Source organism: Phacochoerus africanus, chromosome 8 (assembly GCF_016906955.1).
Source record: "Phacochoerus africanus isolate WHEZ1 chromosome 8, ROS_Pafr_v1, whole genome shotgun sequence".
Lineage (NCBI taxonomy): Eukaryota > Metazoa > Chordata > Mammalia > Artiodactyla > Suidae > Phacochoerus > Phacochoerus africanus.
Window position 1 is genome coordinate 47,736,192 of NC_062551.1, and position 13,912 is coordinate 47,750,103.

General features: G+C 54.0%; 2 protein-coding genes across 3 annotated transcripts; one reads left to right on the forward strand and one right to left on the reverse strand.

The window, feature by feature from the left end:
• The first annotated feature begins 192 nt into the window (after nucleotides 1-192).
• NFKBIB (NFKB inhibitor beta) lies at nucleotides 193-9,220 on the forward strand. Its single transcript, XM_047793732.1, has 6 exons — nucleotides 193-469; nucleotides 6,555-6,660; nucleotides 6,742-7,075; nucleotides 7,933-8,021; nucleotides 8,113-8,370; nucleotides 9,083-9,220. The coding sequence occupies exons 1-6, from the start codon at nucleotides 291-293 to the stop codon at nucleotides 9,176-9,178; spliced, it is 1,062 nt and encodes a 353-aa protein (XP_047649688.1). The 5' UTR covers nucleotides 193-290; the 3' UTR covers nucleotides 9,179-9,220.
• Nucleotides 9,221-9,328: 108 nt separating this feature from the next.
• CCER2 (coiled-coil glutamate rich protein 2) lies at nucleotides 9,329-13,810 on the reverse strand. 2 transcript variants are annotated; one of them, XM_047793735.1, is made up of 5 exons: nucleotides 11,930-13,810; nucleotides 11,665-11,705; nucleotides 11,436-11,502; nucleotides 10,611-11,113; nucleotides 9,329-9,683 (listed from the first exon to the last, which is right to left on the reverse strand). In XM_047793735.1, exons 1-5 carry the CDS (start codon nucleotides 11,985-11,987, stop codon nucleotides 9,594-9,596), a joined length of 759 nt encoding a protein of 252 aa, XP_047649691.1. In that variant the 5' UTR covers nucleotides 11,988-13,810; the 3' UTR covers nucleotides 9,329-9,593. The 2 variants fall into 2 exon arrangements, with proteins under 2 accessions (XP_047649691.1, XP_047649690.1); XM_047793734.1 differs by having other exon boundaries at nucleotides 11,436-11,523; nucleotides 11,930-12,672.
• Between the last annotated feature and the right edge of the window lie 102 nt (nucleotides 13,811-13,912).

A 13,912-nucleotide genomic window follows, 5' to 3' on the forward strand; every position in this document is an offset into this window, starting at 1 on the left:
GCCCCCACGCGAAGGCCGGACTACGAGTCCCAGAGGGCTCCACGTCCACAGCCATGTTGGTAAAGGACTCCGGAAAACTGTGGGAAAAGGTAGAACGCCGTCGTCCACCTGAGTGCTCTGATTGGTCATCATGTGGTATGGGGGCGCGGCGTGTACTACTTAGCCCACCCTGATTGGGTGAGTCGGGGGGGCGTGTTGGGGAATTCCCCGCAGGGCGGAAGCTCGAGAATTCCAGGCAGAGCCCAGCGACAGGCGGGCTGCCGCTGGGGGCCCCTGAGGCTTCGGGGGCCATGGCTGGGGTTGCGTGCTTGGGGAAAGCTGCGGACACCGATGAATGGTGCGACAGTGGCCTGGGCTCTCTGGGTCCGGACGCAGCGGCCCCCGGAGGACCAGGCCTAGGCGCGGAGCTGGGTCCGGGACTATCGTGGGCGCCCCTCGTCTTCGGCTACGTCACTGAGGATGGCGACACGTGAGTGAACCTTAGACTGACAAATCGGGCCCCAGGGTCCCACATCTCCAATCCTGACTTCCCAACCTTTCAATCCTAAATCTGTCTTTTGATGCTTGACTTCCTCACCCCAAGACTGGCCTCTGATAAAACCAACTTCTTATCTAATTTTGATCCTAACCCAATAATGTCTGGCCTTCCTTTCTTGAACTGATTCTCAGAGTTATGCGTTCATTGATCAGACCCACATTCAGTGATCGATTCCACATCCAAAACTCGATTTGACCTTCCTGACCCCAGTCCTTAGCCCTCTGTTAGAACTGTGGTTCAGACAGGCTCCTACTGACCTTTATCCTCCAAATATGATCTTTGGTCCTCAGCGCCTAACTTACATGAGCCTTAGATTTTGATTTCTGAAATTAATACTTGGCTTTTGACTCCAGGATCCCACCTTCTGAACTCTGATCTTCAAACCTTACATTCAGAGAGAAAATGGAAACTACATAACAGCAGGAATTCATCTGTTAAACAAATAATCCAACACCTTCGACTTTCCAGGCACTGTTTTAGGTGCTGGCCTAAAGGCAGGGAGGAAAGCCCAAAAAACATTTGTCTTGTGGAGCATACATTCTAGTGGGGGTATATAGACAGAAGGGCAGATAGACTGACAGGGAGGGAGGAAGGGTAGGAGGAAGAAAAAGGAAAGAAAAGGAGAGAGAAGGAAAGAAACAGAAGGAAAGATACACAGACCTAAAGTAAGAAAGAGAGAGAAAGAAGAAAGGCAGGAAGAAACGAAGACAAAAATTAAAGAAAAAAGAAAAATAGCATGTCAGACGTTAAGAAGTTCTTTGGAGAAAAATAAAGCAGGGAAGTGAGACAAGTAGATTATCTGGGGAGAACACTGCACATAGAGGGAAAAACGGTTGTAAAGGCCCAATTGAGGGAATGTACCTGGGGTTTTTGAGTATCGTGTTTACCGCTGTATCCCCAGTGACCCAGCAGCGCCTGACCCATAGGAGGCACTCAGGAAACAGTGATCTTCTCAAACAACCGGCTGTGGTTTCATTTATTTTCTCTTTTTCTCTCTTTTTGCTTTCTATTTTGTTGATCTCTGTTCTGACTTTCATTATTTACTTTCTTCTACTTATTTGGGGTTTAATTTCTTCTTTTTCTCGTTTTTTAAGATGGAAGCTGAGGTCATTGATTTGAGACTCTTTTTTTTTTTTTTTTTTTTTTACGCATATAAGTGATTCATGCTGTAAATTTCCCGGAGTAGTGCTTTAGCAGTATCTCACTAATTCTGATGTGCTGTGTCGGTTTTTGTCATTTTGTTTTGTTTTGCTTTTAAGGCCTACCTGCGACATATGGAAGTTCCCAGGCGGGGGTCAAATCGAAGATGCAGCTGCCGGCCTACACCACAGCCACCGCAATGTGGGATCTGAGCCCTATGTGCGACTTAGACCACAGCTTATGGCAGTGCCAGATCTTTAACCCAGTGATCCGGGCCAGGGATCGACCACATCCTCATGGATACTGGTTGTGTTCGTTAACCACTGAGTCACAACAGGAATTCCATGATGTGTAGTGTTTTTATTTTCACTTAATGCAATATACTTTCTAATTTCTTTTTTGATTTCTTCTTTGGTCAGCGGATTCTTCAGAAGTATGTTATTCAGTTTCCATATCACAGGCATCTTTCATTGGCTTTTAGTTTAATTCTGTTGGGGATGGAGAACCTAGTATGACTTGAATTCTTTCAGACTTTTTGAGACTTGTTTTAGGGCCAAGAATATAATGTATGCATTTGAAAGAATGTGTATTCTGCTCTGGTTGGGTGTAGTGTTCTCCGAGTGTCAGTGTTTCCCTGGTTCTTTTGTTGCTCAAGTCTAGATTTCTTTCTACTTGTTCTGTCAATTATTGAGAGCCGGGTATTGAAATCTTCAACAATAATTGTGGATTCGTGGCTTTCCTTGTTGTGCTATCAGATTTTGCTTTGTGTAATTTGATGCTCTATTATTAGGGGCACAAATATTTAGGATTATTAAGTCCTCTTGTTTCACTGACCTCTTTGTCGTTATGAAATAACCTTCTCTAGCCCTGGTAATGCTTCTTGCTCTGAAATCTACTCTGATATTAAAATACTTACTCCTGTTTTCTTTTGAATGACTGGTGTTACCATGGAATATCTTTTTACACCCTTTAATTTTAACCTATTTTAAAATTTATATTTCAAGAGTGTTACTTACAGGCAGCATATAGTTGGGTTTTGCTTTTTTTTTTTTTTTTTTTTTTTGGCTGTGCCTGTGGAAGTTCCCGGGCCAGCAACTCAACTTGAGCCACAGCAGTGTGGCACAATGACAGTGCTGGATCCTGAATCCACTGCACCACAAGAGAACTCGAGGTTTACTTTTTTATTCATTCTGACAGTTTCTGTCTTTTAATTGCAGTGTTTAGACTGTTTGCATTTAACTTAATTATTGAAATGGTTATGTTTATCTTGTTTTTAGCTTTTTTGCTTATCTCTTTTACCTTTTTCCTCTTTTTCTGCCTTTTAGAATGAGCAAATTTTGTTCCATTGTGTTTCTTTTGTTGGCTTATTAGCTCTAACTCTTTGTTTTTTATTTTCGTGGTTGCTCTGAAAGACCAATAGTTGGCAAACTGGTTTCCAGACAAAGTCCAGCCAGCTACCTGCTTTTGCATGGCTGTGAGCTAAGAATAGTTTTTACATTTTCAAATGGTTAGAAAAAATCAAAAGAAGAAAAGCATTTCGTGGCAAGTGAAAATTATATGAAATTCAAATTTCAGACTCCATAAAGTAAGCTGTTGGAATCCAGCCATACCCATTTATTTATACATCGCCAGTGGATGCTTCTGCATCCTGACAGCTGAGCTGAGTGAGTAAGAGACCATATCATCCTCTAGGCCTGAATTACTTCTCTTGCTCTTTACAGGAAATATTTGCTGACTCGTGCTTTAGGGCTTATAAAGGTACCACTTTCACTTACTGTGGTCTGTCTTCAAGAGTTTTTTTTCTTTTTTTAAACAGTTTTTTTCTTGTAATTGATTTCTAATTTCATAGCGTTGTGATTTCACAATGTGAAAAGATGCTTGATGTGATTTCAGTTTTTTACTTTGCTTTTCAGGGCTGCACCCAAGGTATCTGGAGACTCTCAGGCTAGGAGTTTAATCAGAGCTACAAGCTGCTGGCCTGCACCACAGCCACAGCAACGCCGGATCCTGAACCCACTGAGTCAGGCCAGGGATCGAACCCACAACCTCATGGTTCCCAGTCAGATTCGTTTCCACTGCACCACAATGGGAATGCCCTGATTTCAGTTTTCTTAAATTTGCCGAGGCTTGATGTGTGGCCCAAGATGTGATCTCTCCTGGAGAATGTTCCCTGTGCCCTTGAGCAGAGTGTATTCTGTTGCTTTAGGATGAAATGTCCCTTAAATATCAATCAGGTCCATCTGGTCAAACGAGTCACTTCAGGCCTGTGTTTCCTTGTTGACTTTCTGCGTGGATGATCCGTGCTTCGATGGAAGTGGGGTGGTAAAGTCTCCCACTATGATTGTGTGGCCGTCCACTTCTCCTTTGATGGCTTTCAGCATTCGCCTCATGTATTGAGGTGCTCCTCTGCTGGGTGTACCTTCGGGTGACCATATGCCACCTCTTAGCGCATTAAAGAACCTTAGAATAATATGTTTCCATTCGTCTCTTCCTGGCCTTCATGTTCTTGCTGTCATGCATTTCACTTATACAGGAGTTTGTTAAAGGCTCTACCAGACTTTGTTACTAGTTTTGCTTCAACAGTCATTTCTTTCTTAAAAATGATCTTCCAAAGAGATGGACCTAACAAGAAAGAAAGTCTTCGGCACTGACTCACATGGTTGCTGTTTGCAGAGTTCTTTATTCTTTTGTGTGGACCCACATTTCCATTTATATCATTTTCCTTTCTCCTTGCAGGTTTCCTCGAACATTTCTTGTGCTGTGGGTCTGCTGGAGACGAGTTCCTTCGGCTCCTGCATAGCTGAAAGCATCTTTCTTTCGTCTTTGTTTCGGAGCGATGTCTCTGCTGGGTTGAGGAGTTCCCGGCTGAGAGCGTGTCTCTGAGGACTTGAACGATGTGGCTCTGTTGTGTTCTCCTGCTTTGCTGCCTATGTGAACTCTGCTCTATACTTAAAGTATCGTTTTCTCTGGCTGCTTTGAAGATATGTGTCTTTATTGTTGGTTTCCAACAGATTTTTTTTTTTTTTTCTTTATGATGGGCCTTGGTGTCGTTTTCTTCCTATTTCTTGTTCTTGGGCATCCTTGAGCTTCTTGGAACTGTGGCTTTATAGTTGCATCAAAATCAGAAAAATCTCCAGACATTATTTTTTGCAAATATTTTCTCTATCCCCCTGCTCCTTTAGGAACTTCAGTTACAGATACATTAGGCTGTTTGAAGTTGTCCCACAGCTCACGGCTATTCTTTCCATTTTAAAATATTCTCTTTATGTTTCATTCTGGATAGTTTGTTGTTGTTGTTGTCTTTTTGCCTTTTCTAGGGCTGCTCCTTTGGCACATGGAGGTTCCCAGGCTAGGGGTCCAATCGGAGCTGTAGCCACCAGCCTACGCCACAGCCACAGCAACGCCAGATCCGAGCCACGTCTGCAACCTACACCACAGCTCAGGGCAACGCCAGATCCTTAACCCACTGAGCAAGGCCAGGGATCGAACCCACAACCTCATAGTTCCTAGTTGGATTCGCTGAGCCACAATGGGAACTCCTCATTCTCGATAGTTGACCTTGTGAAGTGTTTAGGTTTGTTCATATTTTCTGCACTGTGTGATCCATTGTTAATCCCACCCAGGGTATTTTTCATTTCAGGTGCTGTAGTTTCTATTTCCGGGAGTCTTTTTCTTTTATCATCGACTTCACTTGTTGAATGTATGAGATACAGTTATAAGGAGCTGTTTTAATGTTCTTGCTTGCTGAGTCTACCATCTGGGTCATTTCTGGGTCAAATGTAAACTGATTGATGATTCTCATTAAGGATCATGTTTTTTCTGCTTCTATATATCCTTGATAATCTTTTAATTTTGGGGGCTGTGCTCAAGGCATGTGGAAGTTCCCTGGGCTGGGGATCAAACCTGCACCACAGCAGCAACCCAAGTTGCTGCAGTGATAATGCCGAATCCCGAACCCACTGCGCCACCAGAGACCTCCTGATCATCTTTGATTAGATGCTACACATTGTGGAGTTTTACCCTGCTGGTCTAGGCAGTTCTATATTCCTATAAATATTCTCAAGTATTGCTCTGAGAGGCAGTTAAATTACTTGTAAGTAGTCTGATCCTTTGAGGTTTTGTTTGATGACTTGTTAGGTGGGTCCTGAGCACCCACCTCGCCTAGGGCTCGTTGTTCCCCACTACTGGTGAAGTAAGACCTTCTGGGGTGTTCTACCCAATATCTTGTGAATCATGGCTTCTTCCTAGTCCCGGCCCTGCATGAGCATGGGGCACATCTCTCTAATCCTTCTGGGTGGTTTTCCTGCAGACCGGGGTCGTTTCCTTACACCCATGCACCCGCCGGAATTCTCCCAAAGACTCCAGAGGCCCCTCTGCTGATCTCTGGGGTCTCCCTCAATGCAGCTCTGTCCTCTGTGGCTCCCTGGCCTGTGACTCGGGCTGCTTTGCTCACCTGAGCTTCATCTCTGTTTCCTCACCTCAGCCAGTCTGCCTGGCTTCCTCTGCATCATGGCCCGGAAACTCTCAAGGCAGAAAGCTCTTAATGAATTGGAAGGCTCATCACATTTGCTTCCTATTTCTCCGGAATCACTGTCATTCATCGCAGGACATCCAGCCTCTTGAGAACTGTTGTTTCAGGTTCTGTACATTGTCTGAAAGTTTTGGTTGATTCGCATGCTTGGGAAGAAGCAGAAGTCCTACTTAATCAGCACGGATTAAACCAATGTGCTGAAGTAGCTCTGACCTGACCTTCCCAGAGTCCTGACGGATAGTCCCAGAGCTGTGCTCCAAATGCCTAGCACGCAGTTGGGGCTCCGTGTTTGCTGAATGCCTGCATGCAACTGCCTCTGCCCTCTGACTCTGTCCTTGTCCTCAGGGCACTGCACTTGGCGGTGATTCATCAGCATGAGCCCTTCCTGGATTTCCTCCTGGGCTTTGCTGCTGGCACTGAGTACCTGGACCTGCAGAATGACCTGGGCCAGGTGAGCTACCCCTGGACAGTGTAGGGCTGGGGAGCCAGGATTCTCCACGTGACCCCTAATCCCTGCCTTCTACGCCTGCAGACAGCCCTGCACCTGGCAGCCATCCTGGGGGAGGCATCCACAGTAGAGAAGCTGTACGCCGCGGGTGCCAGTTTGCTGGTGGCAGAGCGTGGGGGCCACACAGCGCTGCACCTGGCCTGCCGCGTCCGGGCACACGCCTGCGCGCGCGCGCTGCTCCAGCCCCGCCCCCGGCGCCCCAGGGGAGCTCCCAACACCTACCTCGCTCAGGGCTCTGACCATACCCCTGACACGGACCACACCCCAGTGGCCTTGTACCCTGAACCTGACCTGGAGAAGGAAGAGGATGAGAGTGAAGAGGACTGGAAGCTGCAGCTGGAGGCTGAAAACTATGAGGGTAAGTGTCCCCAATCACCGGGAAGGGCCTGGGCTCCCAGGGAGGTGGGGGCGCCAGGCTCCCAGCTCAGCTCCCCTGACCCAAAGCCTGGCCCCTGGGAAATAATACTGAGGCTTTAGGACCCAGGACTCCCACTCAGGCCCAGGGTGTTGAGAACCACAGGCCCAAGTCCACCCAGAACGAGGGAACTCAAGGGCCAGGCCATCTGTGAAACTCTGGCAGCCCAGGCTCCCCGAGATGGACGCGGGGTTCAGGGATAGCCCTCCTCAGCCAGGCCTCATGGGAAAAAAGACCCAGTCTGTGCAGGGCCCTGGCATCTGAGTCTCAGCTCCCCCATCTCTAAGCCCAGCTCCTCGAGACCAGAGCCCTCCACAGAGGGACAGAGCTCACTCAGGACCCAGGGTTGAGCCCCCACCCCTGCTAAGGTCGTAAGCCCTTCCGCTTCTCAGGATCCAGGAATCCAGGGCCCTGGTTCTTTGTGAAGTAAGACTAGAGACTCGGGTCTCCTGGCTCCAGATCCAGGCCTCCTGTCCACAGCCCCCGGCTCTTCACCCACAGCCCCAGACATCCCACAACCCGGGTGTTGGCACGGCCAGCAAGTTCCAGACCATCTGAGCCTCAGGCATGTGGGGTGCAGGGGCCTCTTTGATACACGCAGGAATCCAGAAGCCAGACCTCAAACCCTGTCACCCTTTCTCTTACAGCAGAAATTGACGGCACATTATAAATCAGTTATAAAACATTTAAAAAACAAACTCTATGACTCTCAGGCCATAGAACTCCCCCTCTCCCCAGGATGGTGGCCTTGAGGGCCCAGGCCCCTCTCCCCATCGTCTGACATCTGTCTGTGTCCCCAGGCCACACCCCACTCCACGTGGCTGTCATCCACAAAGATGCCGAGATGGTCCGACTGCTCCGAGAGGCTGGAGTCGATCTCAACAAACCGGTGAGGTGCCCCAGGGAGAAGGTATGGCAGGGTGGGGGCTGTCCCCGAGGGAGGGCAGGGTCTCGTCTGACCTCTCTGCTGCGCCCCACAGGAGCCCACGTGTGGTCGGAGCCCCTTGCACTTGGCAGTGGAGGCCCAAGCGGCTGACGTGCTGGAGCTTCTCCTGAAGGCCGGTGCCGACCCTGCTGCCCGCATGTACGGTGGCCGCACTCCCCTTGGCAGTGCCACGCTCCGGCCCAACCCCGTCCTCGCCCGCCTCCTCCGTGCACACGGCGCCCCTGAGCCCGAGGACGAGGACAAGCCCGGTCCTTGCACCAGCAGCAGCGACAGCGACAGCGGGGATGAAGGCGTGAGTCAGGAGGAAAGACAGGGCGGCCCCGCTGGGGGGACAGGGTAGGGGGTGGGCGGAAAGGCGGAGAAGAGGGAGATTAGGCAGCGTGTGGAGACCGACCTTGGGCTGCTGCGATTAGAGAACTGAGGCAGCAGTGCAGGTGGTATCAGGGGAGACGTGGTCAGGGGTGAGGGGAGAACTCCGGCAGCGGTGGTTGAGAAGTTAAGGCAGTGGCAGAGGTAGAACTCAGGCAGGGGAGAGAAAAGACCGCGGTCGCAGCGGCTGATGAACATAGGCAGCAGGGCTGGCTGCAGGAGTTGTTCTGGGAGCAAGAGCTGGAGAACTCAGGCTGCGGGAAGACGACCTCAGGCAGCAGTGATTTGAACCCTGGCAGTGGTGGGAGGAGACCTGAGCCAGCGGTAGGTGAGGCGGCTTCACCGGAGAACCGAGGCGGCAGGGACACTAGCACAAGGGCTGAGGCTGAATGGTGGGGGCTGAGGAACTTGGGGAGAGGCAGGGGGGAGGGCGGAGGGGGAGACCTCGGGCTCAAGGACTGGAGCGGCAGCGGTGCTGGGGGAACACAGGGGACCTGGAAAGCGGTGGGTGGGGACTAGGAGCCAGCACCTGGGCTTCAGGGCAACACCCCGTTCTCAGGGTGGGTGGAAGAGCTTGGGTGGCAGGCAAGGCGGCAGCCGCCTGAGCCCCTCTGCCCGGCCCCCTCTGTCCCCAGGATGAATACGACGACATCGTGGTCCACAGCGCCCGGAGCCCCAACCAGCTACCTCCCACGCCAGCCTCAAAACCGCTCCCTGACGACCCCATCTGACTTCATAGAGTTTCCAACTTAATAAAACTCCAGTTCTGACAACCAGTGACTAGATGGACGGTCGGACGGTCGCCTTCCCAGGCCTCCAGCGTATTCCTGAGCCCCCGCCTCTCTGAAATCAAGGGCTGCGCAATAAGGCCGGGGCGGGGGGAATTTTCTTTGTGCTTTATTCATGCAGGAGGGTTGGGGTTGCAGTGGGTTCGGCGGGTGTCAGGGCTGTTTCCTGAGGCGGTCGGAGCCCAGCCCCTCTACTCAGCTGGTGCTGGGGCCCCCAGGCCTGGTTCCAAGGCATATCCTTCTCCCCACTGCTGTGGGCTGGGGAGCTGAGTGGGCCGACAGATTGGGGGGGCAGCTTTGGGGGTCCGTAGTCCTGAGCCGGAGGGTGTTGGGACGAAGGGGAACAGGAGGTCAGGGGTCAGCCCTCCCTCCTGAGCTCCTCCCCCAGCATCTCCGTCACCTTCTTCAGCTCCTCTCTCATGCGCCCCAGCCGCGCCGCATCATGCTCCTGGTGGGATTAGAAATGGGGTGCTCAGCACCCACCTTCAACAGCAGGCCACCTCAGTGGTGGCCCACAAATGTGGGCCAGGTCGGTTCACCCCATGGCAACCAGCAGGGGTCATCCTGGGCATCGTGGCCTGCGGTGGTGACCATGCTGGTTGCCTCAGCCCCGCAAGAGTGACATCGGCGGACAGGACCAGCAGTCAGGCCTGCAGTGTCCGCCACGGCCACCAGCAGCAGACAGGACTAGCAAAGGCCTCCACTCCGATGCCATGACCCATCTGTGAGGTGACAGCCATTTCCGTAACTGCCACCCACCATGGTGACATCTTTACTTTCCATGATCCCAGCCGTGGTGTCTGACGGGCCTAGTGAACCAGGCGTGGCAGCCACTTTCCATGGTGGCCAACTTGCTGGCTACAGACCAGCAAAGGCGGTGAACTTAGGGTGCTTCTGTGCAATAACGGTGCCCTTGGATCCTGTGGTAACAGGAAGCCCTCTTGGTCAATTATGGCCCTGCTTGGATGGTGCTACCCAGGCCTGGTGTCAGTCCTGGCCACCATGCCCCATCCATCATGGATCTTTTTTTCTCGTTGTTTTGTTTTTTAGGGCAGCACTGGTGGCATTTGGAGGTTCCCAGGCTAGGGGTCTAATTGGAGCAACAGCTGCCAGCCTACACCACAGCCACAGCAACTTGGAATCTGAGCCGTGTCTGCGACCTACACCACAGCTCACCGCAACGTTGGATCCTTAACCCACTGAGCGAGGCCAGGGATCGAACCCGCAACCTCACGGTTCCTGGTCTGGTTCATTTCCGCTGTGCCACAACGGGAACTCCAGATCTTGCTCTTTATGGCTCAACAGGGATGGCTGTTGGGTAGTAAGGCCACTGACACCCAGTCCACCCCACTATGCCACTGCCTGCTGCACTCACCTCCCTGTCCGAGGCGTCTTCCTTCTGCTGGCGTTCACCTTCCAGCTGGCGGAGGCGCTGGCGGTCCTCGTGCCTCTCTCCTCCACCCGCCTGGGGCTCCTGCCACAGGCTGCGGCCTCCGCCCAGCACTTGCACCCCCTTCTCCTCTGCCTCAAACTGGGCCGTCTCCTCATCACAAGCCTGCTCTGCCACCCGCTTCTGGGGCCCCTCCCCACCCTCTGGACGCCGCTTCCACAGGCCCTCAAAGGTCTCCAAGGGCCCCCTCTTCTTTCCCTCCTCCTCCTCCTCGTGGTCCTCCTGGCGGAGCCGGCTGTGGAGCTGCTCGTGGATGGCCTGCTCCCGCACCTCAGATGTGTGGGTCCTTTCTGCGGCTTCTTCCTCTTCCTTGTCCCTCCCCTCCTGGCTGGACCTTGTCCTCCCAGGCTCTCGCTTTTTCAAATCCCCAACCAGGAGGCCTTTCTCTTCAGTGGCCCCACAGCCGTAGGGCTCGGTCTCACACATTTCTAGCGGGAGAGAGGGCGCTCTCTGCAGCCAGCAGGCAGCAGCCCCAGAGGAGTCGGGCTGCCTGTGGTCCCTCGGGGGAGGGGGGCTGTCCAGAACTGGAAGAAGAGGCTCAGGGGCCGGAGGCCTTCCCCGACCCCGTCTTGTACCCCTGCGGGGAGCCCCGAGGTGGGGCTGGAGGCCAGGCTCCTTCAGTCTAGACAAGTGTTGTGCCAGCCCAGATGCTGGGGCTCTGGGGTGAGAAGAGGACACCCCTCCCTCCAGGCAGCCCTGCGCCGACCTCTGGAGGGGCGGGGGCTCCTAAGAGGACCTGGGCCTCCTTACCTTTGCGGAGGAGGGCCACGCAGGGGCCTTGCCTGGCCTGGCCCAGCATCAGCACTTCTGTGACCACCTGCGCCACACAGCGGGTCAGCTGGGGGTGAAGGGTCGGAGGCAGGTGAGGGGAAGGAGCAGAGGGAGGGCTGGAGGGGAGACGGAGGTCCTGGAGGGGGCTGGGCAGGGAGGGCCAGGGCCCCAGGGAGACGGGGCAGGGCGAGGGGGCCGCACTCCTCACCTCCTCCTTGGAGGGTCTCTGGGACAGGGGGGCTGCCATGGCTGTGGAGGAAGGAGATGAGAGCTGGGCTCGGACGCCGGGGGCGCTGTGCTGATTCCAGCTCCAAGGCCGTCCAGGTACCCACATGTCCCCTCCCTCAGCCCACCTGCCAGGTGCGCCGTCTTCACCTGGAAGCTCAGCCCATAAAATCTCTAGTGTGGCCCCGCTGGGAGCACCGTCCCTGTCCCGGGTCACCCGCTCCCCAGGCTGGATCTCTGGCGCTCACCTGCTCTCAGCAGCAGCAGCAGCAACAGCAGCACGGAGGCGGCCCCGCGGCGCGGCATGGTGTGGCATCCACACCACGGTTCCAGGCGCTGTGCGGGCAGGGAGCAGTAGCTCCTTATAACCCGCGCCCCCGGTGGGCCCAGGGGAGGAAGTGACGTCACCGCCGCCCCCTACCCGCCCGCGGCGGGGCAACAGCTGCGGCGCGGAGACCTGCCCAAGACCCTCAATTATTCATGGGGCCCCGTGCCTCGCACCCTCCCCTCCAGCTTCGGGCCCCTGAGCTCAGCACGGAGGGTGGGATCTAATCTCCAAAAAGAAACAGGGTCTGATGTGCTTAAGGCCCCACTGGGAGGCGGCCCTGGGTTTGAATCCAGGGCTAGCCACTTACAGACCAACCTCAGGCAACTCCTTCCCTTGCTCGGTCCTAGTTTGCTCCTCTTGAAACCGGGACCTAATTCTGCCGCCTCCGAGCTGCACCTGGGCTCCAGCTCCACTACCACCAGCTGTGCGGCCCCGGCCACTGCTTCATCTAAGGCGGGTTCCTCATTGTGAAACTAGGGCTGTGACAACCTACTCCACGGCTTGACGGTGAGCATTAAGCGAATTAATGCACGTACATATTCGCCCAGGCAGTACTGGGCCTGGGAAAATTATGGTAAATTTGGGGGCGGCTGTACCCGTGGTACGTGGAAGTTCCTGGGCCAGGGATCAAACCTGTACCACAGCAGTGACCTGAGCTGCAGCAGTGGCAACGCCCCTGTAACCTGCTGAGCCACCAGGGAACTCCCAATAAACTTTTATTGAGCACCTACTATATGCCCAGTCCTCTTCTAAACCCTGGGGTTCCGGCAGCGAAAGAGGCTACAGGCGAACTTCCCTGGCCTCCTGGAGCAGGGGTCTGAGAAGGGGAGACAGACAAACTCAAACAGGCGTTATGTGAGGAGGGAAAATAGCTGTGGTGCGTGGGGGTAGATCCCGCGTACTGGGGGTTCCTACTTTGGCCGGGTGGTCGGTGGGGGGAACACGGGGGCCTGAGTGATAAACAGAGACAATCACAGGATCACGGGGAAGAGCAGCCGGTGAGGGGACCAGAGAGCGGAGGCCTGATGGGGAAGGAGTGTGAGGGTCCCGGCAGCGAGGCAGGTTGGTGGGGGGGCCAGGGCAGGACAGAGAAAAGGCTGGTTAAAGACGAAGGTGGGGGGCAGGTCACATGAGGCTCCAGACCACGGTGACAACTTGTCCCTTCCCAAGTGAGATGGAGCCACCAGAGGGCTGAGTCGGGGACCTGAGACCTGACGCAGGTGCCACAGGGTCCGTCTGGTTTGTGTGAGGGACAGAGAGCAAGGAGACGGGGATGTGGCTGCCACGACTCTCCCAATGGGAGATAACGGTGGACAGGCCTAGGGAGGGGCCGGGACAGGAGAGCAAACGCAGGTTCAGGAAATCCTTTGGAGCCGCCAGGGTTTGCTGAAGGCCCGGATGTGGATGCGAAAGAACGAAGGGTGACTGGAAGGGCTGTGGCCCCAGGGGCAGGGACGGGGGCACCTGCGGAAGAGCGTGTTCTGGCCTCACCGAGTTGGAGCTCCCTGCAGGACCCCACCTGGGGCTGGGGATCAAGAGCTGGGGTTGAAACTGGGGTCAGCGCAAGGTACCACTTTTCCCAGAGTAATGGGAGGGGCCTCAGCATCCTCTCAGGCCCCTTGCGGTCCCTGCAGCCACAGCCCTCTGATGACTCAGCACCTCTGAGCACTGCCAGCGTCCCTGGCAGATGACCAGGCCTCCACCCTCGCCCACAGATCCACGAAGGCCTCTGGTTTCTTTTTAATTTTTTATCTTCTTAGGGCCCCACCCGCAGCATGTGGAGGTTCCCAGACTAGGGGTCAAACTGGAGCTGTAGCTGCTGGCCTACGCCACAGCCACGGCAACATGGGATCCTTAACCCAATGAGCAAGGCCAGGGATTGAACCTGCGTCCTCATGGATAC

Bases quoted from the DNA above. Each gene is read 5' to 3' on its own strand.
- NFKBIB (XM_047793732.1), top strand. From the start codon at position 291: ATGGCTGGGGTTGCGTGCTTGGGGAAAGCTGCGGACACCGATGAATGG. The intron at 470-6,554 runs GTGAGTGAACCT...CCTTGTCCTCAG, and splicing joins GTCACTGAGGATGGCGACAC to GGCACTGCACTTGGCGGTGA. The intron at 7,076-7,932 runs GTAAGTGTCCCC...CTGTGTCCCCAG, and splicing joins GGAGGCTGAAAACTATGAGG to GCCACACCCCACTCCACGTG.
- CCER2 (XM_047793734.1), bottom strand. From the start codon at position 11,987: ATGCCGCGCCGCGGGGCCGCCTCCGTGCTGCTGTTGCTGCTGCTGCTG. The intron at 11,706-11,929 runs GTGAGCGCCAGA...CTTCCTCCACAG, and splicing joins GCTGCTGCTGCTGAGAGCAG to CCATGGCAGCCCCCCTGTCC. The intron at 9,684-10,610 runs GTGAGTGCAGCA...TAATCCCACCAG, and splicing joins AAGACGCCTCGGACAGGGAG to GAGCATGATGCGGCGCGGCT.